This window comes from Abramis brama (assembly GCF_963993115.1).
Source record: "Abramis brama genome assembly, chromosome: 22".
NCBI lineage: Eukaryota > Metazoa > Chordata > Actinopteri > Cypriniformes > Leuciscidae > Abramis > Abramis brama.
Window position 1 is genome coordinate 32,786,416 of NC_139984.1, and position 27,815 is coordinate 32,814,230.

The window sequence follows — 27,815 nt, forward strand, 5'->3', positions numbered from 1 at the left end:
TGTCCGTGGAAGAGCGCTGGGAAAGAACCACACCTACCCCCACCTCTGACGCGTCGACCTCCACCACGAACTGACGTGACGGATCAAGGGCTATCAGAATGGGAGCCGAAACAAACCGGCTCTTGAGGTTGGTAAATGCAGCTTCAGCTACACCAGACCATCTGAACGTCGTCCTGGTGGAGGTCGAGGCAGTCAGAGGAGCGGCTAGTTGGCTGAAATTGCGAATAAAACGTCGGTAGAAATTGGCGAACCCCAGAAACCTTTGTAGGGCCTTACGGGAATCTGGGTTTGGCCAATCCACCACAGCCTTAATCTTGTCTGGTCTGGATCCATGCGCACTCCCTCGGACGAGACGATGTAACCCAGGGATGGGCAACTTCGGTCCTGGAGGGCCACTGTCCTACAGAGTTTAGCTCCAACCCTGAAAAAATCACCTGCCTGTAATTTTCTAGTAATCCTGAGGACCTTGATTAGCTTGTTCAGGTGTGTTTGATTAGGGTTGAAGCTAAACTCTGTAGGACAGTGGCCCTCCAGGACCGAAGTTGCCCATCCCTGATGTAGCCGTTCGGTTCAAGGAACAGACTGTGCGTGAAAAGCTCATTTCTCCGCCTTGACAAAAAGCCCATTCTCTAGCACTCTCCTGACATGCTGAATATGTTCCTGGAGAGACGAAGAAACTATCAATATGTCATCCAGGTAGACATATATGAACTGGTCGATCATGTCTCTCAGCACGTCATTAACGAGTGCTTGAAAAACCGTAGGGGAGTTTGACAGGCCAAAAGGCATAACCAGATATTCAAAGTGCCCCCTGGGGCTATTAAACGCTGTTTTCCACTCATCCCCCTTCCTTATGTGAACCAAATGATAAGCGTTACGCAGGTCCAATTTCGTGAAGACAGATGCTCCCTGCAACCGCTCGAAGGCCGAAGACATCAACGGCAAAGGATAAGTATTCTTTACCGTGATGTTGTTCAACCCTTGGTAGTCAATACACGGTCGCAGCGAACCATCCTTCTTCCCCACGATATAGAACCCTGCCCCCGCTGGAGAAGAGGAAGGACGAATGAGCCCAGCTGCTAAAGAATCAGACATTTATTTCTTCATGGCCTCCCTTTCTGGAGCAGAAAGCGAGTATAACTTGGTGGAGACGTACCTGGTAGTAGATCTATCGCACAGTCATAGGGACGATGCGGAGGAAGAGAAGCAGCCCGGGACTTACTGAACACTTCCTTCAGGTCGAGGTACTCCTCGGGCACGTTTGACAAATTCACCGACTCATCCTGCAACACAGAACAAGACACAGACGAACAGGCAGACGTAAGACAGGAGGCATAGCACTGATTGCTCCGAGATGGAGCTGTGGCCCCAGTCAACCCTGGGATTGTGCTGCACCAACCAGGGATGACCTAGGACGATGGGGACCAGCGGAGAGTCCATGAGCATTAAAGACAGCTCCTCCGTGTGGTTCCCCGATGTGATGAGGGTTATGAGACCGGTGGTGAATGAAATGTCAGGAAGTTCTTGTCCGTTAAGTGCACTGACAGAAATCCTGTGAGTGAGGGGAATGATAGGGATCTGAAGGTTGTGTGCTAATGCTTGGTCCGTGAAATTACCTTCAGCTCCCGAATCCAACAAGGCCTTGGTGCTGGTGAAACTGGGTTGCCCATTGCAGTCTTAAGTTGTCTTAAGGAGAGTCGAAGATGAGGATTTCTCCACAGAAAGTCCGCCCGACAGCAGCCTCAGCTCTACTGTGCTTGACCTTTTACCAGGCAGTTCCACCGCAGTAAACGCAAAGTCCCTTCATTCGTTCTCTCTCCTCCCGGGAAAGCCGAGCTCTACCCACCTGCATGGGTTTGTGATCAAATCTCCTCGGATAGCACTTGGAACGACGAACAGCACAGATGTTGGTTCTCCCACACCGCGTTCCCCATGAGCCGCGCGCCCCGACAGTAACGCCATGACCAATGCCACCTTAGACTGTTCCCTGGAAAACGTCAAGGGCTGAAGAGAAAAGAACAACGAACATTTGGTTAGAAATGCTCTGCAGAAGTTAGGCTCACCAGAGTATGCTTCAGGAGTGGGGAGGCGCAGCTCATGCTGATCGGTGGAGTGGCAGGGACGGGCGGCGGGGGTGGCGCAGTGGGCGCTCTCAGTTGTTGAAGTTGGTTGGTGAGCTCGGACACCTGCACTACCAAGGCTTGCACCGCGCGATCCGTAACAGCCTGTTCCTCTTGATGATCCATGTGAGCACTGTGTTGGACAGAAACACTCTTAGATCGGACACACTTTGATGGTCAGATCGTTCTGTCAGGGTCAATGAAAGAGGATTCAGTAGCGAGTGTGAAAACAACAGTATTTATTTAACATAATAAGAGTAGATGACGTGGGTCAGATGAATAGAGGTGCTCGGGAACAGTCTCTCTTGGCAGCAGAGGGACGGGAATGGGCAACCCAATCCTCTGTGGAAAACAAGGAAGAGCGACCAGGAAGACAGAACCCATAATCCAGACATAAAACACAGGGACCACAAAGACAGCCAGGACACGGACACCGGGAACTCCAAACGATCTGACAAACACAAGGCGGATGCAAGGACATTAAATAGCAGAGCTGATCAGCCTCAGCTGGTGCTGATAATCTGATCACTTGAAATCAGCAGCCACACCCACACACACACACACACACACACACAGGGAGAGAGATTGAGTCAGTGAATTCATGAACTGTGACACTATCAGTCTGTCTGTCTGTTTGTCTATCTATCTATCTATCTATCTATCTATCTACAATTAAAAAAAATAACTCTTTGAATGAACATAAAAAAATCATGGAAATGATTTCCACATGATTAACTTGCTTTATTTCAGCATTATGCAATTCTGTTATTCCAATTTAATGTACTTATGTTGGGTCAACTTAATTTATTAAGGTTGATTCAACTTATTTACTATGGTTGGACACAGCTTAATTTAATAGTGTCAGCCCAACTAATTTACTTAATTTGCATTCAACTTATGTGTTTGTTATTTTCATTCACCCATTCATATTTTATTTATTTTAGTGACACATAATTAAATGAATAGACTATAGCTAGCTATTTACTAGCAGTAGCACATATTAACATCTTAAATGCTAGGATTTACATGCTTCTTCAACCAAAGCAGTTAAAAGTAACTAAATCAGTCCACAGCCAAACAAAATTCTCCACACTTCTCCACAATGGTAACCCACTGTATTTTAAATGGTTCTAATAATTCCAACGTGATTGAACATTAAACACAATTACACACTATCAAGTCTTCCCCTTTTCTCATTTTCTCAAAAAAACATAAAATAACACTTAGTTTTAACATTTTTTCTCTCTTAATTCAACCATATGCAAAGCATGCTGGGAACTAACAAGCTCTGCCCAGTTTCAGTTAATGCAACACAAATCATTCATGTAATCCAACACAAACGGATTAAGTAAACTTAAATTTTACATATTAAGCAGATTGAACACAATCAAATTAAGTTAGGGCAAAATGGCAGTTGGCGTCGCACTATACTGCCACCCTCTGGATGTAAGAATTTTTTTACTTAACATAAATGGTTTGTGTTTAGACAACATGTTAGGATTTTGTACTGTTAAGTTGAGACATAATTACGTGGACCTTAATAGAAAAAAACATTTCAAGTCAACAAACACAATTATTATAAGTAAACTAAATATAAATATATTATGTTAAGTGTACAACCTTCCTAGTTCATTTTTTTTGAGTCTATCTATCTATCTATCTATCTATCTATCTATCTATCTATCTATCTATCTATCTATCTATCTATCTATCTATCTATCTATCTATCTATCTATCGTTTGTGAGATCAAGTCTTTCCCAGTGGCGGTTGTAACACATCTTCCAGTGTCCGTGTTTTGACAGCAGGAGGCGCTGCACAGACACTCAATCCCACAATCAGCTTCAAACAATCCATTCAACTGTAATAAATGAAGTAACTGAGAATAATCTAATAATTTAGTAAATATAATTTAATAGCAATATGTGATTGTGTTTACTGCTCTATATCAGAGTAGGGGTGGAGATGGACCGCCCACACACACTCTCACACACACACACACACACACACACACACACACACTCTCTCTCTCTCTCTCTCTCTCTCTCTCTCTCTCTCTCTCTCTCTCTCTCTCTCTCTCTCTCTCTCTCTCTCTCTCTCTCTCTCTCTCTCTCACACACACACACACACACATACACTTACACGCGCTTTCTCTCACACACGAACCCCTCGACGAGACTCTCACACACCAGAACGGTACGAAAACACTGCTTTCGTTGCTTTATATACTTATTATGCTATTTTCTCTATTTTATTTTTGATTGGAGTCTTTAATATTGTTGTGTTGTGAGCGTTGTAACTTTAGAATCAGTAATGAAATGTTGTGCTCGTCTGATCTCTGTCAGTGCTCGTAAATTGTAATGTTAACTAACGCGATGAATGTATTTTGTAATTGTTACAAAACGATATGGTAATGTTTTACACAAAAGGTTGTTTTTTACGTAAAAGTTAATATAACTATATAGCATATATATATACACACATTCAATATATAAGTTATATGGTATGTAGTAGTTATATGATTTATAACATTATAACATTTATAACATCAGTTACGAAATGTTGTGCATGATCTCTGTCAGTGCTCCTAAATTGTAATATAAATTTTTTACGTAAAAGTTAACAATATAACTAATTAATGAATTTATATATATATATATATATATATATATATATATATATATATATATATATATATATATATATGTCTGCATGTATTGTTTTTTGGCCAAGTACCATTTAAATATCATGGTATATGAATATGTAATGTGATATCATCACTGTCACAGTAGCCTTCTTTTATGAAATAATGCAGGAAATATATTTAAAATGCCGAATCAGAGGCACTTTCAGAGCATAAATACAGTGGATAATGTAAAAAAAATACACAAATGCAGTTATATACTTGCAGTCGTGATGTGCTGCTGTTATTGGACTGAAATTCAGTGTTCAGTCTGTGTGTGTGTAGGGGTCTGTAGTGAACCTCTCACCCATGTCCACTTTCAAGGGCACTAAAGAGGCGTCACAGGTGTGGTCCTGCACTACCGGGACATGTTGCCCTGCCAGGCAGCTGTTTGGTGTATTAATATCTGTGTTCTGCTCGCTGTCACAACTCGATCTGTGTGTTCTTTACAGGAACCAAGTAGATTTTTGTATTTCCTGAAGCGGTGCAGCTCACTCTCACTATGCAGTGTGGTTTCTGAGGTGTTTTTGTTTAATTCTAGTCTTTTTAAGGATATAACATTACGTTTTATCTTGACACTGTGACCTTGTTCCAAAATCTACTATGCAGAAAGCATTTTAAGACATCGTAGGCATGTTTCTGATTATGCTGCCTTCGTCTTTTGGCCAAATTTGAAGGCCAAAATATTGCACATTCCTTCACATAGCAAGGTTATCCCATAATGCACTGCAACATGCTCAGTGAGAAATGTGAATATGCATTTTAATTCTATTAAATGTCATTAATGTGTAATTATTATAAATAGAATTCAGAATTGAGGGTTTTGGAACAGAACCTGTGTCCGGTTTAGATTAGTGCTGTTTTTGGAGTATTCCAGATGTTTTTCCTCGTCTCCATATAGGGAGATTTCACGATCTGAACATATCGAGGTCTCGTTTGGCTCAACAGAATCAGGAGAGATGACTAGGAGGGATGATCACTATAGTATTTACTTGACCAGGAAATAATTCCCTAGCAACCACCTAGAACACTTTGGCAATGCGCTTTTAGCCACTCAAAACCCCCTGACAACACATAGCAATGCCCTAGTAACCACCTAAAACACCCTGATAATGCCCTAAGAAACCGACCAAAACACCCTGGAAACACCCTTACAACCACCCAGAACACCCTGGCAACTCCCAAGAAATTACCAAGAACACCCTGGCAATGCACTAGTAACCACCTAGAACACCCTGATAATGCCCTAGCAACCAGCCAGAACATCCTGGCAAAACACCCAAGAAACCACCCTGGCAACGCCCTAGCAACCACCCAGAACACCCTGCCAACACCCCATTAACCACCCAGAACACCATGGCAACAACCTAGCAACCACCCAGGCAATGCCCTAGCAACCACCCATAACACCCTATTAACCACCCAGAACACCATAGCATTGCACCTATAGCCACTCAAAACATCCTGACAACACTCTTACAACCACCTAAACCACCCTGATAATGCCCTAGCTACAACAAAGAACACTCTAGCAATTATGTAGAACACCCTGACAACACCCTAGCAACCACCCAAAATATTCTAGCAACCAACCTGAACACCCTTATAATGCCCTAATAACCACCTTGAACACCCTGATAATGCCCTAGCAACCAACCAGAACACCCTGGCAAAACACCCTAGCAACCACCCAGGCAACCCGCTAGCAACCACCCAGAACACCCTGGCAACACCCTATTAACCAGTAAGAACACCATGGCAATGCCCTAGCAACAACCAAGAACATTCTAGCAACCACCTAGAACACCCTGATAAGGCCCTAGTTAGCACCCAACACCCTGGCAACTACCAAGAACACCCTGGCAATGCCCTTGTGACCACCTAGAACACCCTAGCAACCAACCAGAACACCCTGGTAAAACACCCTAGCAACCACCCAGAACACCCTGGCAACACCATATTAACCACCCAGAACACCATGGCAATGTGCCTATAGCCACTCAAAACATCCTGACAACAATCTAACAACCACCTAGATCACCCTGACAATGCCCTACATCAACAAAGAACACTCTATCAATTCCGTTGAACACCCTGACAAAACCTTAGCAACCAGCCAAAATATTCTAGCAACCATCCAGAACACCCTAGCAATGCCCTAGCATCCACCCAGAACACCCTGATAATGCCCTAGCAACTAACCAGAACACCATGGCAAAATGCCCTAGCAACCATCCAGAACACCCTAACAATGCCCTAGCATCCACCCAGAACACCCTGATAATGCCCTAGCAACCAACCAGAACACCATGGCAAAATGCCCTAGCAACCACCAGGAACACCCTGACAACACCCTAGCAACCACCCAAAATATTCTAGCAACCATCCAGAACACCCTGTCAATCCACTAGCAGCCACCCATCATTGATAGTGAGTTTTGAACAGGAAAACACCTCTCATATTTTCTACTGCAACCTAGCAACCACCTAGAACACCCTGGTAACGCCCTAGTGGCCACCCATCAGTGACAGTGAGATTTTCAAAGTAAAACACCACTCACATTTTCTACTGAAACTGTACAAATCTAGTTTGTTTTATGTAGAAATATAATAGATTATATCTCAGGTAATGTACTGTTCAGTGAAGTAAAGGAAATAAAGTGTGTGTGTGAGAGTGAGTGTGTGTGTGTGTGTGTGTGTGTGTGTGTGTGTGTGTGTGTGTGTGTGTGTGTGTGTGTGTGTACGTGCCTGTGTGTGCGTGTGAGTCAGTGGGTGTGTGCGTGTGTGTGTATGTGCGTGTGTGTGTGTGTGTTGTCTACCCTCTCTCAGTGGTCTGGTTCTAGTTTTCTGGCTCTCCTCCAATCATACACTGTTATTTTTGGACTCAGCAATGGGAAAAATAAGAAAGCTAATTATATTTCACAGCACACATATAAATGTAGAAAATGTGCACATGATCAGCTGTTTCTGTTCAGTTTTACGTTCGGGAATCGTTTCGGAAGATCGCCAGAGTTTCTCATGAGTGCGTTTGATCACAGTTTGGCAGCGGATCGACTTTATGACGTGAACAATATGTTCTTATTTTCTGGAAACTTCCTCTGGATTCCTGTCTGTGAGCGTCCGATACACTCGATGGTGAACACACACACAGCTCGGACTGAAGCGAACGCCGAGCCGTTTCTGCCGCTTTTGCAGGTGCAACAATGGCTTATTTTTATCCTAATGTTAGTGGTCGAGCAGGATGGAAACTCACAGGAAATAAGGCCTCTCTTATATTTCTACTTCCTGTTTCCCCTCAGAACAGAAATAACCTTCTCCTTGAGACTGGAGTAATGATGCTGAAAAATCACAGGAATAAATTACACTTTACTATATATTCACATAGAAAACATATTCTAATAATATTTCACAATATTACTGTTTTTTTAATCAAATAAATGCAGCTTTGGTGAGCAAAAGCATTATTTATTGTAATTTTATATTAAACATTTATGTATTCTATGCTATTGTTGCATTTATAAAAGCAATTATCCACAACACTATAAGTTATGGTGATTTTACCACGGTATGATTCGTCTGAGTGTGGTAAAATCGCGGTAACTCGTGGTTTACTGCTGTAATTACAGATCCTGTGGATGTTTCTCACGTCTACCGAGTCTCTCGTGATCGTGACCTTTGACCTTAAACTCTAGAGCTCATGGGAAATGTTCACAAGCACACTCACACAGCACTGGTTTCTGCCCCGTGAGATGCTGGAGAAACTCCATCAACAGGAAATCAGAAAATAACACACACATCTCTAGTAGTTTGCCCCACAATCGTTACAGGAAAACTCTTGATAATAATCTGTGTGTTTCTTTCCTTCACTGCAAACACAATAAAAGTGGAGAAAGTGACGTGACTGTCGTTGCTGTACCTTTTTTTTATTTTATTTTTTTTATTTTTTATTATGCTTGCAAACCATACAGAGATGACATTAATGATATACAACTTTGTATACAATACACAAAATATATGTAATCTGAACATATACAAGCTAACAATGATTTGCTAAAAAAAAGAAAATTAACAAAGGAAAAATAGGAGAAGATAGAAATAAAGACCATGAGGGTAAGATATATATATATAGTGTACAAATTAAAGTCATTGCAAGGCTGTTTTACTTGCTTTGTTATTTACTGAGGATGAAATAGTGTTAAGGTACATTTTAAATTCTTAAAACAATTTTTTTTTAAAATGGTTTGTTATTGGTGAATTTACATTTATGTATATAAAAGTTAAATTTAAATTAAATTTATCACAAAGCAAGCTTTGTTTTTAGTGGAGTCAAAATCAAAGTATCCAAAAATAATGTCTTTACAGGTTATGGATATATTTTCCTGGATATTATCTTTAATAAATGTGTCAATATTTTTCCACAGTTGTTCAGTATAGAAACGACCAAAATAAATGATAAACAGTTTCTGTGTGAACGTGGCAAAATGAGCATCTTGTGTCAGTATGCATTTGATATTTAATCATAAAATATGTATTGTTGCGTTAGCTTCACAGTGAATGGTTATTTTGATGATGTCTGCATGATGAAGAGCACAGAACATGGCTGTTGTTTTCCTGGTTGTGATTTGAATGGTCTGTCCTGTAAAGGGCTTCGACCTCTGTGTTTATAGACTGAGAGCGACATCCTCTCAGAAAAATAAACATGTGTGTTCTCATGAACGTCCCAGAGAAGAGACACTCAATGTTCAACAGTCTTTAAAGCGTCAACTGGTCTGGAGCTAAAAGAAAAAAAAAACTCAAATTTTTTATTTTTTATTTATTGTTATTTTATGTTTGCAGCACCAAATATCGCTGAAGCAGAATTATGTTGTAAAATGCAGAAGTTTGTGTTTCACCACAGACACAGATGCTCTCTAGCGCCCCCTGTGTGAGTGTCAGATCATGACAAGAAGCCAGTCACTCCTGCTGATGCTCATTCTTCTGCTGGACACAGAGGTACGCCACTTAACAATCAGCAAGATATTTATACAGCGTTTATTCATCTTTTCTTTTTTTTTCAGTTCTATTTTTACTAAATACTGTTATAAAATCCAGACAAACAACACAAAACTAGGGATGCACTGATGTATTTAAAAACAGCCAATGATCATATCCTGTCAATCAAAATGTGTCAGACTGCAACTCATACTGTGTGTGAAGAAAACGTCTTGTATTGTCTGATGCTGCGCTCACGTGCTATCAGAATTATCGTAAATATGAGTTTCCTAGATAAAAATTCCACATGAATGCCCTTTGAAGTCGCCTATTTGAATGTGATTGTTATTTTTTGTTGTTGCCGCCTGTGTTGTGTAATATTCAGTTCCTGTGAAAAACTGTTCCAATGGGCGGAGCATACATGCATATTCATGAATATGCATGCATGCTTCACCATTGGAACTGTTTTTTATAAATAGTGAACTTCCTGCTCAGCTACTGTTCGGACGCCCTTGCTTACTGCTCCGCGCTTTGCTCTATCGCTTTTATATTTTATCTCCTATATTTTTATATTTTATTTCCTTTTATCACCTAATTTTAACTTCAGCAAACAGCACAGTGCTCATACGACAAAGTTTGGATTACTACAAAAACGCAGAATTCTTTTACCCGACCAGCTTACATTCCGGGAAAGGAAAACACAACTGCCTACATTCATAAGGATAAGAGAGAAAATGGCTCTTCTGGTTCAAGAATCTACTTGCTGCACCAACTGCCACAGACTTTTACAAAGGATTGCAGTTCTTGAAACAAAGTTACTTACGTGACCACCAAACCAGACGGAGCACACAACAGAGCTTCGTCATGGACACCCTCAGCATACCGGTGAGTCCCATGAAACTAGTGCTCCTCGACAGGTAGAGAAACAAGCCGATCGACTTACTAATCGATGGCACAAACAGGGAGCGAGACCCAAAGGCACTCGAGACATCAGATTGTCACGAGCATCACATATTGCCGCAGTAGCATCCTCTACCCCAGATACAGCTCTGACAAGGATTGCAAACATTGGTCTTCTACCACCGCCTATACATCTTGAGAACAGATTTGAAGTGCTAATGAATGTAAATGAGGAATCCCCAAATGTGATGAATGTGATCGAACACAGACTGAATGGGCCAGTAGCTAACACTGATGCTAACTGGCGCTCAAGGTCGAGCAGACAGCGGCACTCAGCTCAGAGCGCAGCCGAGCCCAGGACTCTGATAGTGGGGGACTCCATAATCAGAAACATTAGCGGCAGGGATACAACTACATGCTGCCTTCCACAAGCAACAACTTCTGATGTAAACAGGGAACTTCAGAACATTCTGATGAAACATAAGACTGCAAATCGACTCATCATTCATGTGGGGAAGAATGATATTCATAAAGAGCAGTCAGAACTCCTTAAGAAGGATTTCAATGAACTTTTTGAAACACTTAAAAGACTGAAAGTTCAAACATTCATCAGTGGACCACTCCCAGCAAGAGGAACAAACAGGTTTTCACGGTTGCTTGGGCTTAATACATGGCTGCAAAAAACCTGCAACACAAAAGGAGTAAACTTCATTGACAATTTCAATCTTTTCTGGTTCTTGGTTCAAGAGTGCTAAAGGACAATATCTACTTCTCCCTCAATCATCCTTCTGCAGTGTGTGCCAATCCGCTCAATCTGAACGGCACACACACACCTGGACACAGTATGAATGACCACGGGACTTCACTTCAGCAGCAAAATGGACATGCGGTTGACATATCACACAAGGACAATGCTAACACCACTCCGCCACAACAACCTCTGCTCACGGACACAATCTCAGCTGAGCCCTGCTCACAGAGCTCACCACAGACAGATATATTAGAACTGCTCCAAGATTCAGCACCCAAGGACGACTTCCTGGAAAAAAGCCAGGGAAGCCAGGACAGCATATTACAGCCTCTGATAACACCAGAGCAACAGCCCCTCTCACCAGACACGCTATCCCTCTCTCCAGCATCTCCACTTCTGTGCTTCTCACAGAAAATGGAAGAACTGGTGTATGCTGGAACCAGACTATCCCACTCTTTTGCTGCAAGCCCCCAGATACCAACCAAAAAACGGCAGGCACCTCAACCACCAAAGCCTGCGGGCCCAGCTCGCCCTCCCCCTCCTGTGAGAGCTCTTCGGCCTCTGCCACAACGCCAGGGCCCACACCCTTCTCCATTTGCTCGAGATGAACCAAAAACAACTTATACCAGCTCTCAGTGATATGTATTGGGTCCCTGCTATGATAACAGTAACTTTCTCAAATGTTTACAGAACAAGCGGGAACCCAGTGTGCCTGCATCTTTCTCTATTGCTGTTCTATTACAAGATAGAAAGTCTAAGGCCTTCAATAGCCGTACAGCAAACCAAACTAATCTGGTGCCTATTACACGTCAAACTAAGATTGCTGCTGGGACAAAAAGTAAGACTGTTAAGTTAGCCCTTTTAAACATTCGTTCACTTAAAAATAAATTCTCCTGTTCAACCTGTACATGCTGTAATGGGCCAAATAATGAGAAAGAACCAAATAGCTTACCACAGCTATGCAGACGACACACAGATCTACTTAGCCCTATCGCCTCACGATTACAGCCCCATTGACTCCCTGTGCCAATGCATTGATGAAGTCAACAGTTGGATGTGTCAAAACTTTCTTCAGTTAAACAAAGACAAAACTGAAGTCATTGTGTTTGGAAACAAAGATGAAGTTCTCAAGGTGAACGCATACCTTCACTCTAGGGGTCAAACAACTAAAAATCAAGTCAGGAATCTTGGTGTGACACTAGAGTCAGACCTTAGTTTCAGTAGTCATGTCAAAGCAATAACTAAATCAGCATACTATCACCTGAAAAATATTGCAAGAATTAGATGCTTTGTTTCCAGACAAGACTTAGAGAAACTTGTGCATGCTTTCATCACCAGCAGGGTGGATTATTGTAATGGACTCCTCACTGGCCTTCCCAAAAAGACCATAAGACAGTTGCAGCTCATACAGAACGCTGAGCAGAACCAGAACATATGAACATATCACACCAGTCCTCAGGTCTTTACACTGGCTCCCAGTTAGATTTAGGATTGATTTTAAAGTATTATTACTGGTATATAAATCATTCAATGGCCTAGGACCTCAATATATTGCAGATATGCTCACTGAATATAAACCCAACAGATCACTCAGATCATTAGGATCATATCAGCTAGAAATACCAAGGGTTCACTCTAAGCTGTCAGGATTCCATTACCATCTCCTTCCACTCATTCCCTCACTCCGCCCACTCAGTCATTCACACGCTCATTGTCACCTGATTACTAATCACCGTCACCTGGACCTCATCATCAGTTCACCCATATATACCTGCTACAAACATTCAGTCATTGTCTGATCTCGTCTATACATGACACAGACTCTCTGCCATACTTACCTGTATACCTACCTTCGATCCCGATCTTCTCAGCCAGTCACCATTCCGTCTTCTAAGGAACTCCTTCATCATCATCTGCAAGAGAAAGAGAGAGAGAGACTTGGTTACACTTCAGTAAAGCTATCATCTGAAATTCAACTTACTGTTTACTCACCTGTTTCGCTGTACCGATCCATTCTGCAAATTAAAGCATTTAACTTACCATTCTGTCTGCTTCGTCTATGCCAAACCTGACATAAGCATGGTGAGTCTGCTTTTAGCTATTATGCCAGCCGCAGCTGGAACCAGCTTCCAGAAGAGATCAGACGTGCTCCAACAGTAGTCACATTCAAATCCAGACTCAAAACACTTCTGTTTAGCTATGCATTTACTGAATGAGCACTGTGCCGCTGTTCGTCCGACTGTTTGTACTGTACTGTATTTTATTTTATTTGTCTAAACTGTTTTAATTATTCTTATTTCTTTTTATTATTTTAATTTCTTCTATGTAAAGCACTTTGAATTGCCATTGTGTATGAAATGTGCTATATAAATAAACTTGCCTTGCCTTGCCTAAATATGCACGTATGCTCTGCCCAATGGAATAGTTTGCTCTGCCCATCTGAACAGTTTTTCATGAATATGCACGTATGCTCCGCCCATCTGAACAGTTTTTCATAAAAATGCACGTATGCTCCGCCCATCTGAACAGTTTTTCATGAAAATGCACGTATGCTCTACCAATTGGAACAGTTATTTTATGAATATGCATGTATGCTCTGCCCATTGGAACAGTTTTTGATGAACATGCACGTATTCTCCGCTCATTGGAACTGTTTTTGATGAACATGCACGTATGCTCCGCCCATTGGAACAGTTTCTCATGAATATGCACGTATGCTCCGCCCATCTGAACAGTTTTTCATGAAAATGCACGTATGCTCTACCAATTGGAACAGTAATTTTATGAATATGCACGTATGCTCTGCCCATTGGAACAGTTTTTGATGAACATGCACGTGTGCTCCGCCCATTGGAACAGTTTTTCATGAATATGCACGTATGCTCCGCCCATTGGAACAGTTTTTGATGAACATGCACGTATGCTCCGCCCATTGGAACAGTTTTTCATGAATATGCACGTATGCTCTGCCCATTGGAACAGTTTTTGATGAACATGCACGTATGCTCTGCCCATTGGAACAGTTTCTCATGAATATGCATGTAAGCTCCACCCATTGGAACCGTTTTTGATGAACATGCACGTATGCTCCGCCCATTGGAACAGTTTCTCATGAATATGCACGTATGCTCCGCCCATTGGAACAGTTTCTCATGAATATGCACGTATGCTCCACCAATTGGAACAGTTTTCAAAGGAACTGAATATTACACAAAACCAGCATGCTTGAGCGTGAGCTCTTGAATCTCCGCCCTTCTTCTTGAAGGGGGGTGAGGAGCATCAGCTCATTTGCATTTAAAGGGACACACACAAAATCTGCACATTTTTGTACTACTTTTTTACTATTAGTTACAGCAGCAAATAAACATGAATGTACATCAGAAGGAATGTTGTAAAATTCAGAACATTTGAAAAATTTGTTAACTACTTCTCTGAACGGTGCAGAGGAAAACATTTGTACTGGTCTGCATTGGTTCTTTTAATGGAGTGAAACTCACCGAGTCTTTCATTTGTAGAGAAAGATTCCGTCTGGAAAAATTCAGTCTTTGAGATCTTTTTGGAGCTTGAAGTTTTCAATCTGGATTCAGAAGATTCAGTCTGGAACTCAGTCAGCTTTGTTGAGATCTTTGAGCTTGAAGTTTCAAGATGCAGTTCTTTGAGCTTAAAATTCTTTGAGTTTCCTTCTTCTCCATCCGGCTCACGGCACCATCTGTTGTAAAGTTTTCTTTGATCGAAGCAGAGACCAGTGAGACAGTTGGGATCGCGTTCAACAGAAGTTGTTCTTTATTGAGAACTCCACTTTACGCGGCTGTAGAAACTTCCAACATGATCTAACTCAAACATTATACATTTACAGTTTATATACATTTAGGGGCAGGAACCGAAAAAGACAGGTTTAGGAGCTGGTTTTAGACTGAGAGCATTGCCCACCCTAATCCACTCAGCATATCTATTCAAACACTGAGACCCGAGTACAGGACTGGCTGGACTTTCTTGCTAAAACACAAACTCCAAGAGTTTCAGTAAAACAGGACTGACCAGAGTCGTTTGCTAGAAAACTCTGATAATCATAATTTATACCTAACCTTAACATGCTAAATTCAATGTAAACCTAAATGAAACATTTTAATACATTTGCATTCCCACACTGTTTAATTTGATATTATGTCAGATATTATAGTTTAATACGATATTATGTCTGATATTCCTGTTTAATACGATATTATGTCAGATATTATAGTTTAATATGATATTATGTCTGATATTCCTGTTTAATACGAGCAAAGGTGTGTCAGTGCGAGGATGTGCTCGTAGCGGCGAGGATGTCATCAGACGAGGTGAACGATATCCCAGAATCCCCTGATGATCTGACCGTGTCCCGTGAGCAGATCCTCTCCGCACAGTTTGAGTGTTACCTCAAAATAATGTACGAGCCTCCGCGCAGAGACCCAGGTGAGCGTCGATCTGACACACACATGCGTAAATCAAGGACAGTCATAGAAGACAATTTGCAAAATAATTAAACAAGTTAAAATGGATAGAATTAAAGTCCCCCTGTGGTGAAAATCCAGATTTTAATGTAGTTTATGTGTCTATGTGGTGTTTTTAAGTCGACACCATTGCTGAGTATTTTCTCCTTAAAACTGCAGTGAACCAAAGACAGTCTCAAAAACACGCTTTGAAATCGCTGGTGTTTCTGACGTCACAAACTACCTTGTAACCAATCAGATCAACGTGTGATCGTCAACCAGTGGATCTCTGAGCTGAGTGAGGGGGTGGAGGTGGGGCTCATTAGCATATTCATAGAACGGCGAATTCTAAATGAGGCAAGGGTGTCGAGTTACATTCAAGATATTTTAAGACATGAAGAATGTTTTTCAAGGAGAAAACGTTTAAATATGTAATTTTGGTGATCAATGATGAGTTTTAAGGGATAAAATGATTGACTACAGAGGGACTTTAAGGAATCAGTAAATAAAAGGTGAGCATGGCAGATCAATATTAATCATTAATATTTTCTGAAGTACTAAAGATGAAGAAGCCATGCAAACCTTAAATAGCAACATCTAACAACCACTCATTTCACAGTCAAATACTACATTTGGTCATGATGTAATCAGGTCCTGTATGGTATTAAAGCTCAGTTGAAATGATAATGGATTCGTTCAATCTTATCGAGGGAAGTTGATGAAGGCTTAATGAACATGAATAGAAATAAGTGCATAATTGTGTTTCTGTAATGGATAATGGATTCTGTAATAACCTGTAATGGAACTGGCTTGCAGCTCTATAATGTCTGTTGTTGTTGTGTAAAGTGTGTGTGTGTGTGTGTGTGTGTCGCCCCCTGCAGGCCCGTACTGTAACCGCACCTGGGACGGGTGGCTCTGTTGGGGAGACTCCGCCCCCGGCACCGCCTTCCAGCAATGCCCCTCCTACTTCCTTGATTTTGATCCAATTGGTGAGATGATGACGTATTTCCACTCACAATAATGCAAAAAAAAAATTGAATTTTTTTGGGAATAAATATTCATATATTCATACAAGTTTTACAAACAAGACTGAGCTTACATTCAATCATCACATCACAAGCAGAAGAGCCTCTTTATCGCACAAATACATTTTACACTACAGTTCAAAAGTTTGTGGTCTGTAAGATTTTTTACACTTTTTGAAAGAAGTCTCTTGAGGCTGCGTTTATTTGATCAGTTTATTAATACAGTTAAAATTATGAAATATTATTAGAATGTAAATCAGCTGTCTTCTATGTGAAAATATAGTAAAGTGTAATTTATTCCTGTGATCAAAGCTGAATGTTCAGCATCATTACTCCAGTCTTCAGTGTCACATGATCCTTCAGAAATCACTCTAATATGATGATTTTATGCTCAAGAAACATTATCAGTGTTAAAAACAGTTCATATTTTGGTGAAATCCATAATACACTTTATTTTCCAGGATTCTTTCATGAATAGAGAGTTCAAAAGAACAGAATTTATGTGAAATAGAATCTTTTGCAACATTATAAATGTCTTTGCTTTTCATCAATTTAATGCAATAATGCTGGGTTTCCAAAAGTCTGAGACCATGTTTAAAATCTGGAATTTTAATTTCGTTATTTTTTTGTAATTTAAACCTGGAAAAATTTTGGATTTAGATTTTTTTTAAAAAACGTTGGGAATTTTTTTAATATAAATTTGACAATTTGACAAAACTGAAGCTCGATTTTAAGTGGCAGAATAAGAATATATATATATATTTTTTTTTTTTTACTTCGCTGATATGGAGTTTATTTCATGTCTTTTTAATTGAGAGCAAAACTAATTATATTGTAATTAAAAAGATTTCAAATGCTTTTCAAGGCAGTTTTAATTACAAAAATAAAGTAATTTTGATTGTGATGGAAATTATTGTGTTGGGAAAAGTTACTTTTAAAAGTAATGCATTACAATATTGCGTTACTCCAAAAAAAGTAACTAGTTGCATTACTTAGGAACTTTCTATGGAAAGTAATGTGTCACGTTATTTTTGCGTTGCTTTTTCTCTTTTTTAAAATTAAAAAAAGTTTTTTGTGTGCAAATGTGAAGTTCCTTTCACGCTAAAAGTAAAATGAATAAACCTCAGGCTGAAGGAAATGCAGATGTTTTCAACAATGTTAAAGTTACTTTACTCACTGAAAAAGAAACTCAGATATTTTCTTGTAAGTTTAAAAGCAATGCATTACTTTACAAGACTAATTTGATTGAGTAACTCGACTACGGTAACTTGTGATGCACGCAAACACATGTCTTTTCACACTTTGCCTTTTGTTCATTCAGAAAAAGTGACCAAAGTGTGTGACTCAGATGGTCAATGGTTTCGTCACCCGGAAAGCGACCGAATCTGGTCCAATTACACTCAGTGCTCTGCTTACACTAAGCAGAAACTACAGGTTAAGCTTCAGTTTAAATGTTACATCGTTATTTCATAATCCTGTGTGTCTTCTAATATCTGTGTCTCTGGTTTGTCCTGCAGTTTACGCTCATGGGTTACTATCTGGCTATTCTAGGAAACGTCCTCTCCCTCATATCGCTCATCATTTCCATATGCATCTTCTCCTACTTCAAGTACGTTAGAACAACAAACACACACAAGACTAAATTCCCAGCTAGCAAAAATATATGCTAATGTTCCCAAAACGTTATTACTCTGAATGTCCAGGTTTAAAATGGTCTAAAAATGCTTTTTTCTTGGTTATACGAACATTAAAGGGGTGGTTGATTATGATTTGACTTTTCTAACTTTAGTTAGTGTGTAATGTTGCTGTTTGAGCATAAACAACATCTGCAAAGTTACGACGCTCAAAGTTCAAAGCAAAGGGAGATATTTGCTTTTAAAGAAATCACTTTTTAAGGACTACAACAAACGTTGGTAGAGACTACACGACATTCCTCCAGGGTTAGTGACATCACCAACCCTAGAATTTACATAAACCCCGCCCCCGGAACACGATTTATAGATTATCAAGACAGAATATGCTAATCAATGACTAGAAGATAACTACACATCAGCTGCATAAATTCATCAACTAACCATTCAGAAATGTCCTGTTGCTTCTACATGTTGTCACTTCTTCTCGAGTCTCTCTATCATTGTCTGAATCCGGTTTGAACATAAAAGGCTAAAAGTTTTTGAAATTTTCAGTGCATGTCTGTGTGAGTGCAATCTGTTGAAGCTCCGCCCCCTGTGCCGGGAGCATCAGCTCATTTGCATTTAAAGGAACACACACAAAACAATGCGTTTTTGCTCACCCTCAAAAAGTGACAATTTTAATATGCTATAAAAATATCTGTGGGGTATTTTGAGCTAAAACTTCACACACACACTTGTGAAAAGGGCATTATACCACCCCTTTAAGGAAACATTGCATTTCATCATTTTTCAAACATTGTTGGAATGTTACTTTTAAAGGCCGTGTTGCAGGGTTAATTTTTCAACGAATTTGTGCAATTTACTTGTTGGTAATAAACATTTAAACTGTTATCCATTGTATTTTATGTTGTTGGGTATCACAAAACGGAATATAATACGAAAAAGTAGGTACTATCTTACAGCGGCTTGCAATTCTCCTTTCCACCACAATGCATTGCATTACGTCACGTTGGGGAGAGAATTTAATAAAGCCCGCCTTGAGAGCATTGAGAGTGACTAGAGAGACGAGTAACTTAGTAGACGAGAGTATTCAGATTATAGATAAATAGATAAATACATAGACATAGATAGACAGACAGATATAGATAGATAGATAGGCTAGTATAGAGAGAGATGGGCAGACAGCCAGATAGCATAACGTTAGCATAGATAGCTAGCAGCTAGATAGATAAATATATAGAAATATATAGTAGGTAGATTGACAATGGTGAACTACTGTGTTTGTGCTGAGTGTAAAAACTCTGGATGCTGAGTGAGCTCCTCGACCAGCGACCAAAACGCACTCACTTCCCTACAGCACAAGCTTTCTAACGCAGTTTCCATGGGACGGCACCGGCGCCCACACAAGCACCTGCCAAACACAGCGGCAGACACGCGGCGGTTGTTTGCAACAACATTTTCACTGGAGGAAGAGATAAACGCTAAGAAACGCCCATATAGCTAGCATGATGCCTTCTATTTCTAGATGACAAAGACAAAGTTTACCAGTACTACGTCTACAACACTATGACAAAGGTTAGCGGTACTTATCTGAACTAACGTCATAATCACTTCTACTAGATAAAAAGAAAACGTTGATTTTTCACTCGGTGCTATTCAATGATAGTAAAAAAAAAAAAAAAAAGTGCCGTTAGTGCACTGCTGCTCGTAGACTATTTTTTACACTCTATGGTAGACTAGCTCCAGTGCTCATTTCTGCGTTGCTAAATGAACTCACCAGGACACTTCACCAACTCTCCACTCATTCTCCTCGGACCATGCATTTAATTATTAAGTATTTACGACATTGTGGTGGCGTTCAATTGCGTTTAACTCGTAAATACGATCTATACGAGATGACTTGAACGCACCATAATACTAGGCTGAGGCTAGCTTTCCTCCACTTCTCCCCAACGTGACGTCATCACCGAATTGCATAAAAAAAAACTTTAATACCAAAAACGTAAAAAACTGGTCTTTAAGACCATTTTATGACATTTTAAAAATGATATACATATCTTGAGTGATTTATGTACCCATTAATCGACAGTGGTGGTTAACCTGCAACATGGACTTTAAACGTTCTGAAAACGTTACAAGAACATCTGTTTCAGAAAAAAAAAAACATTCCATTAACAATGTATGAATAATACAGATGTGTGTTCAGTTTCTGATGGACTCCACACACTTGAGTCTGTAACATCTGGACAAATGAAAGAGTGAAAGACGTTTGTCCAGTTTAAACGGCTGGTTTGAGTCTCTGTACTTCAGGAGATCCCAGCGTCAGAAACAAGCGGATGGTTTATTATTTTAATGGCGTCCCGGATCGCAGGATTATATGTTTGTTCGGAGCGTTTGACTGAGACACAGTGTAATGGAGAGTTGACACAGAAACTTCTGTTGACAGATGAAGCAGAGACTGTATTAATCTGACAGAAGCTGCATCACAAACCCTCAGTAAATCATTCATAATGCTTCGTCTGTAAATGGATCATGTTTTCAATAGCGAGTGAGACTGTTTCCTATACACTGACGTTAGCCAGTCACAACAGTGGGTGTTTACTGACAAGCCTTAAAGGAGCAGAGCATTAAAAACTGATCATTTCAGATGGTATGAAGGTTGTAAATTGGCATTTTTTTGTGCATAAAACTTTATTTACACTATAAGTGAAACTCAAGGAACATATTAAAATAAATTAAAATTAAACATATCATGAGCCTTAAAGGAGCAGTGCATTTAAAACTGATCATTTCAGACGGTATGAAGGTTGTAAATTAGCATTTTTTTGTGCATAAAACTTTATTTACACTATAAGTGAAACTCAAGGAACATATTAAAATAAATTAAAATAAAACATGTCATGACCCCTTTCTGTATGTTTGAAAAGGCTTATACCTTACCTACTGTATAAGGAACGAATGCTTGGTGTTTGTGCAGGTGTTTGAGCTGTCAGCGCATCACTCTTCATAAAAACATGTTCGCATCCTTCATCCTGAACTCCTTCGCCACCATCGTCTGGTTCTACTTCGTCTACGACGACCTGCAGACCGGAACCGACTCTGTAAGTCCACATTATTTATTTAATTTCTTTTTTTTTGGAAAGGGCCTCTCACAAGGGTATTGGCACATTTAGGGCTCCTTTGGCATTTTATGTGTGTGTGTTCAGTTTCAGATAGGCTGTAAGATCCTGGCGACTCTCATTCAATACACCTCATGCTCCAGTTTCTTCTGGATGTTGTGTGAGGGCATCTACCTGCACACGCTCATCATCGTGGCCGTGTTTGTGGGCGAGCAACAGCTGGGCTGGTACTACATCCTCGGCTGGGGTACGTACCGAACACGAGCCCGGATCGCCCTTTACAAATCAAGATCAATACATCTTTGACCTGTGTGTATGTGTGTATACATTTGTCACGATTTCCCCTGTGTTTTGTGTTTTGTGCGTTCTAGGACTTTTATTTTGAAGTATAATTTCTGATCCTCTGTTCACTTCCTGTTCCTGTTTCCCTTTGTTTGTTCCCATAGTGATTAATTACCCTCACCTGTCCTGTGTTAGCCCCTTGTGTAAAAAGAAGATACATTTCAAAATAAAAGTCCTAGAACATAGAACACACAAAGCACAGTAATCATAATGTATGTATATATATATATATATATATATATATATATATATATATATATATTAGGGCTGTAAAGCCAATTAATCAAATTAATTACATGATGTGCCAGTTAATTGATCTAATTAATCACACAACAATTTAGTTTGAGAAATTATCCCCAAAAGATAATTTAAAGTCATTATTTTGTAAAAGGTGCAGTGTACATTTTAGCGTCATCTAGTGGTGAGGTTGCGAATTGCACCCAACAGAAGTTACGGTGGCCAACAGGAAGTGATGTCGTCGTCTGAGACAGCCAGGCGGGAAGGAAGTCGACCGGAAGTTGAAGCCGGCCGCGTGCCACCATCTTGTAGCAGAACTTCACCTGCTGTTAGCATCCCATTGACTCCCATTCATTTTGGCGTCACTTTGACAGCGAATAACTTTACATCTGAGGCGTTTGAAGACTCCATTTGTCCATTATTTATTTCTAAAGAAACACGACAATGTATAAAATGCTCCATTACCTTGTAGCTTATGTTATGGCCCCGTAGAAGCAGTTTTTGTAAAAGTAGGCTAACGATTGCGTCATAACCACGCGACTCTCTGTCGCACACTAGAGAGATTACCGTATGGACGGGAGGAGAAGCTCGCACGCAATCGGGGGGACGTGGAGGCAAAATGACAATATAATTAATCAGAATACCTAGCAAAAGTTGCTCCTGCTCCAGCTCATGGACAGATCCTACTCACACTCTCCGTCTCTGCAAGATTCGGAAGGGAATGATTCGGATTTCTCTTGGCACAGCTACTAGAATACAGACGGGTTGCTCACGTGGTCCGTGTAACGCTTTGCTCGGTTTGAGTCTGCGCGTCAGTAAAGGAAGTGCTAAGAAATCGCTAAAAATGGGCTTCACTTGTCTCAATTGAGATCCAATGAGATGGCTCTGTCCACTTCTTATACTGTCTATGGAGACAGCAGAGAGTAGCCAGTTAAGCAATAAGGTTTCTTTACAAATATTAATTAAGAAATTAGGTTTACTTAATTATTCAGTAAAACGATATGTTATTGTGAATATTATTGTTATTATTGTTCATCATTGTGTCAGTGTTTTATTCGCTGACTTTAGCTTTAGCTTCTTTGCACGAAGAACAACAGTGACGAAGCGCGTTTGTCCGTTCAGGGCCACTGTAGAAACATGTGGATGTAAGCGGACCCGCGGTGTGTGTAGAAAGAAATGCTCATTCTAAGCTAATAAAAACATAACGGTTCATTATGTAAGGTCTTTATACACCAATGAAAACATAGTTATGTATATGATATTGCATTTCTGTCAACAGATCCTCCTAAATATTACACAATGCACCTTTAAATGAGAAAAGCATCAAATAGCTATAGAAAGAAATATTTTAATTGTTTTAACATAGAATATATTACACATAAACTTTAAGGCTACAACAGCCATGATTTTTTCATAAGCTGCATCTGAACTGGTATTTAGATCAAAACAGTTTGGTGACCAACATTCCTCAAAATATTTTCTTTTATATTCCGCAAAAGACAGAAAGTCATACAGGTTCGAGATGACACAAGAGTGAGTAAATGGAAATAAACAGAATTAAACATTTTGGGCAAACTATACCCAAAATATAAAATACTTTTTTTAATGAAGTGATTCTTCAAATAAGAAACTAAAACTTCCAGTAGGTGGCGGTAAACGTCTAAATGAGTCATTGAATCATTCATTCATTCGATTCACTTATTGTTCACAGAATAATAATAATGAATATATTGTTAACTAGACTTTGTTAAATAACTTGACAATGATTACTGTAGATTTTCTCAACGCTCTAGATCTAGAGGACGACGTTCGTCAAACGACACTCGTTTAAAGAAAGCGTTATTCCTACAGGTTTCCCAGTGATCCCTGCTGTCATGTACGCTGTGGCACGTCTGCTTTTCCACGATGACAGGTAAACCTGAGATTTAACACTTCAAATTAACCAGCATAAAGAGATATATATATATATATATATACACACACGTAAAATGTATATCCATGAGGAATCAAATTGATTATATCCCGGACGAGCCCCCATAAATGTTACGTCCCTTAGATGTTCCCCATTGACTTCCATATATTTTTTTCAATGGAGACCAGCAAATATTTGGTTACCAACACCTTCTACAGAAGAAAGACATTCAGAACAACTTGAGGATGAGTGCATGATGAAAGAATTTTCATTTTTGGCCAAACTAACCCTTTAAATGTTTAATCGCAGTGACGTTGTGTGTTTGACAGGTGTTGGAGCATGAACACAAACCTGCTGTACATCACACACGGCCCGATACACGTCGCTCTGCTGGTGAGCTTCATCAACATCATCTCAAAACATTATCTTCTTCCTCAGTGATTCTGTCTTCTTTTTTCAGTACAAATATCTAAACATTCTTAAATCAAGATACGTTTATTTGGGAAGCAATCTGCTTAAGATTTTAAGTCTTGATTTCTGAAAAACGCATCAAGTTTATTCCTAAAACAAGAAAACAATTCTGTTAGTGGAGTCAGAAAAATTAAAAATTTTCACTTTAAATATATAATGGGTCACAAAACCACCAGACAGTTCCAAAGATTATATATATACAAAGACAATGCGCTCATATTACTATGAATGGGAGAAAGTGCAATGCGCAATATGGCAGAATAATTCCCGCCTTTTAAATAAAATAGCCAATCACTGATTGGTAAAGTCATCGCTGGTTGCAATGGAAACTTATTAGAACTGCTCTTATGACTGCACAAATGCAAACTGGCTGGAAAATAAGCATTTTTAACACTATTTGAGCATAAGAAACAACATTTATTGGGACAGTTCATGTCAGATTTTGTTTCTGATTTGAAATATGTTATTTAAATATGATTTCGGCCAGTCATTTTTGAGATTGCAAGAGTTCTTAAGTTCTCTTCAACAGATCCTGAAAAACAAAAACAAAATTTGATCCATTAATGGTTCTCTCTTACTGTATGCGATCTCAGTGTTTGAAGTGCCTGTCATAGGAAATAAACGTGTGCTGCCATGAATTATTAATGTGTAAAGGTGTCTTCTCATAGGATAAGGACACGCAGTCTCATGAATAATTAAGCTAGGTGTCTTCTCATAGGATAAGGACACGCAGCCTCATGAATAATTAAGCTAGGTGTCTTCTCATAGGATAAGGACACGCAGTCTCCATTATCTTTAATAATTAAAGTCCCCATGTATTCAATAATATTATCCCTTAAAAATTATCTTTGATCACCAAAATGATATATTTTAACGTTTTTTCCTTGAATTTTTTTTCTTCATGCCTTAAAATATCTTGAATGTAACTCGACACCCTTGCCTCATTTAGTATGCGCGGTTCTATGAATATGCAAATAAGCCCCGCCTCCACTCACTCGCTCAGCTCAGAGATCCACTGGTTGACGATCACACGTTGATCTGATTGGTTACAAGGTAGTTTGTGACGTCAGAAACACCAGCGATTTCAAAGCGTGTTTTTGAGACTGTCTTTGGTTCACTGCAGTTTTAAGGAGAAAATACTCAGCAATGGTGTCGACTTATGAATTTACACATGGTTTGTCTTAAAGCATATTAAAAACACCACATAAACATATAAACAATTTTGCAATAATAAATAACAATAAATGATCAATTAAAAAGGTTCCATTAGATAATGTATTTATTATACAATGACCTCTTATGTCAAATTTGATTTCTAAATTCATGACCTCTTTAAGTAAATATGACATTAATTCAAATAAGAAATATGACATCAGCTTACATCTTGAGTTGTAGCTTATTTTAAAGTATATTTCGTTTTAGTTTAAAATATTTAAACCATCTTGAGAAAACGTCACATTTTGTGACTTCGACACGATGAAGATTTTAAACCTGGATGATGAAAATAGTGCAAAAAAACAATTAAAACTTTCATGTGTAACACAGAAGTCTGTTAAAATCATGTATTTTTCTGACCCCACTGGCAGATACTTGTTCTTGTTTTAAGCATAAACTCTCTTACTTTTTATACATTCCTCAGTAAACAAGACCAAATATCTGAAGTTGTTTGCTTCTCAAGGAAATGTAGTTTGATGTAACGCTCTGGTGCTCTTCGGTCAAAAATTTTACATTTTTTATTTTTATTTTTATTCATCGGAATGGTACGAAACTTGGTAAAGGTTTTATCACTTGCTATGTGAACACAAAAAAATAAAAATAAATCATGGACATGATTTGAAAAGGTTAAATGGTCCTGAAAAAGAATAGTCACACTTGTGCTCCTCGCATTGGAAATGAATGAGCTGAGTTTCCTCTAGTGGAAGCGTTTGGTACTGCAGCCGAACACACTCTCACTGAAAACTCATTTTTTCAGATGTCAACCTCAAATTTGGAGCACAGCTTGTTAAGATTTATCGCTTAGATTTTCTCAGTTTTAGAGTAAAACATGTTTTTGAAAATATATTTCATATAAAAATTGGAAATAGTATTTTTGCACATTTTTCATAACAATAAACGTAAAATTCTGTAACTTTTTTTAAGTTCACTTTTTAAAACTTTTTTCACTTCAGCAATAATCTGCCAAGTGTCGTCTTTGAACAGAGATCAAACTTCAGTCTGTCGCTCTAAAGCGTTCAGGATTTACCACAGTTTACTTTGGAAATTTAATTTTCAGGTCTATGCTCAAAAAGTGAATAAATGGATTATAAATTCAGCGTAAATATAATTCAGTACCATAAAATCCCCTAAAGATACAAAATATTAAATAAAAAAACATTATCGAACTAAAATATAGTGCATTCATTTCATTGATATTTCATTTTTGACTGACACACGAAGAGCACCAGCACGTTTGCACTGGAAAACAAGACAAAAACACTGAGAAAGAACAGAATTATGCGTGTCTCTCAGGTGAACCTGTTCTTCCTGCTCAACATCGTGCGGGTGTTAATCACCAAACTGAGGGTCACACACCAGACGGAGAGCAGTGTGTACATGAAAGCGGTGCGCGCCACCATCATACTGGTCCCGCTACTGGGAGCCCAGTTCATCCTGATGCCTCTGCAGCCCAGCGGACGCCTCCCTCTGGCCATCTACGACCTCTTCATGAACAGCTTCATGCATTTCCAGGTGACGTATACCTACAGGATCAATCAAATATGTGACCCTGGATCACGTCACCAGTCTTGAGTCGCATATTTGTGGCAATAGCCAACAGTACATTGTATGGATCAAAATGATCCATTTTTATTTTATGCCAAAAATCATTAGGATATTAAGTAAAGATCATGTTCCATGAAGATATTTAGTAAATTTCCAACCGTAAATATATAAAACATGTATTTTTGTGAGTGAATGCAGCACAGTCGAGATCATAAATGCACAACTTTAAAGGAGATTTTCTCAATGTTTCGATTTTTTTGCTCCCTCAGATTCCAGATTTACAATAGTTGTATCTCGACCAAATATTGTCCTATCCTACCATACATCAATGGAAAGACTATTTATTCAGCTTTCAGATGATGTATAAATCTTTCAAAAAATGTACCCATGTGACTGGTTTTGTGGTCCAGGGTCACATATGTCA

At 39.3% G+C, this 27,815-nt stretch overlaps 1 protein-coding gene across 1 annotated transcript in view; it reads left to right on the forward strand.

The window, feature by feature from the left end:
• Positions 1 to 4,100: 4,100 nt before the first annotated feature.
• calcrl2 (calcitonin receptor-like 2) overlaps positions 4,101 to 27,815 on the forward strand; it is a 29,744-nt gene continuing 6,029 nt past the window's right edge. Inside the window, exons 1-11 of the mRNA XM_084099203.1 lie at positions 4,101 to 4,314; positions 9,698 to 9,792; positions 15,709 to 15,874; positions 16,773 to 16,880; positions 18,238 to 18,350; positions 18,434 to 18,525; positions 21,528 to 21,651; positions 21,757 to 21,916; positions 24,100 to 24,160; positions 24,490 to 24,553; positions 27,140 to 27,358. Of these exons, the coding sequence (XP_083955329.1) occupies positions 9,739 to 9,792; positions 15,709 to 15,874; positions 16,773 to 16,880; positions 18,238 to 18,350; positions 18,434 to 18,525; positions 21,528 to 21,651; positions 21,757 to 21,916; positions 24,100 to 24,160; positions 24,490 to 24,553; positions 27,140 to 27,358 (1,161 nt within the window). The 5' untranslated portion in view covers positions 4,101 to 4,314; positions 9,698 to 9,738. The remainder of the gene's footprint in view (positions 4,315 to 9,697; positions 9,793 to 15,708; positions 15,875 to 16,772; positions 16,881 to 18,237; positions 18,351 to 18,433; positions 18,526 to 21,527; positions 21,652 to 21,756; positions 21,917 to 24,099; positions 24,161 to 24,489; positions 24,554 to 27,139; positions 27,359 to 27,815) is intronic.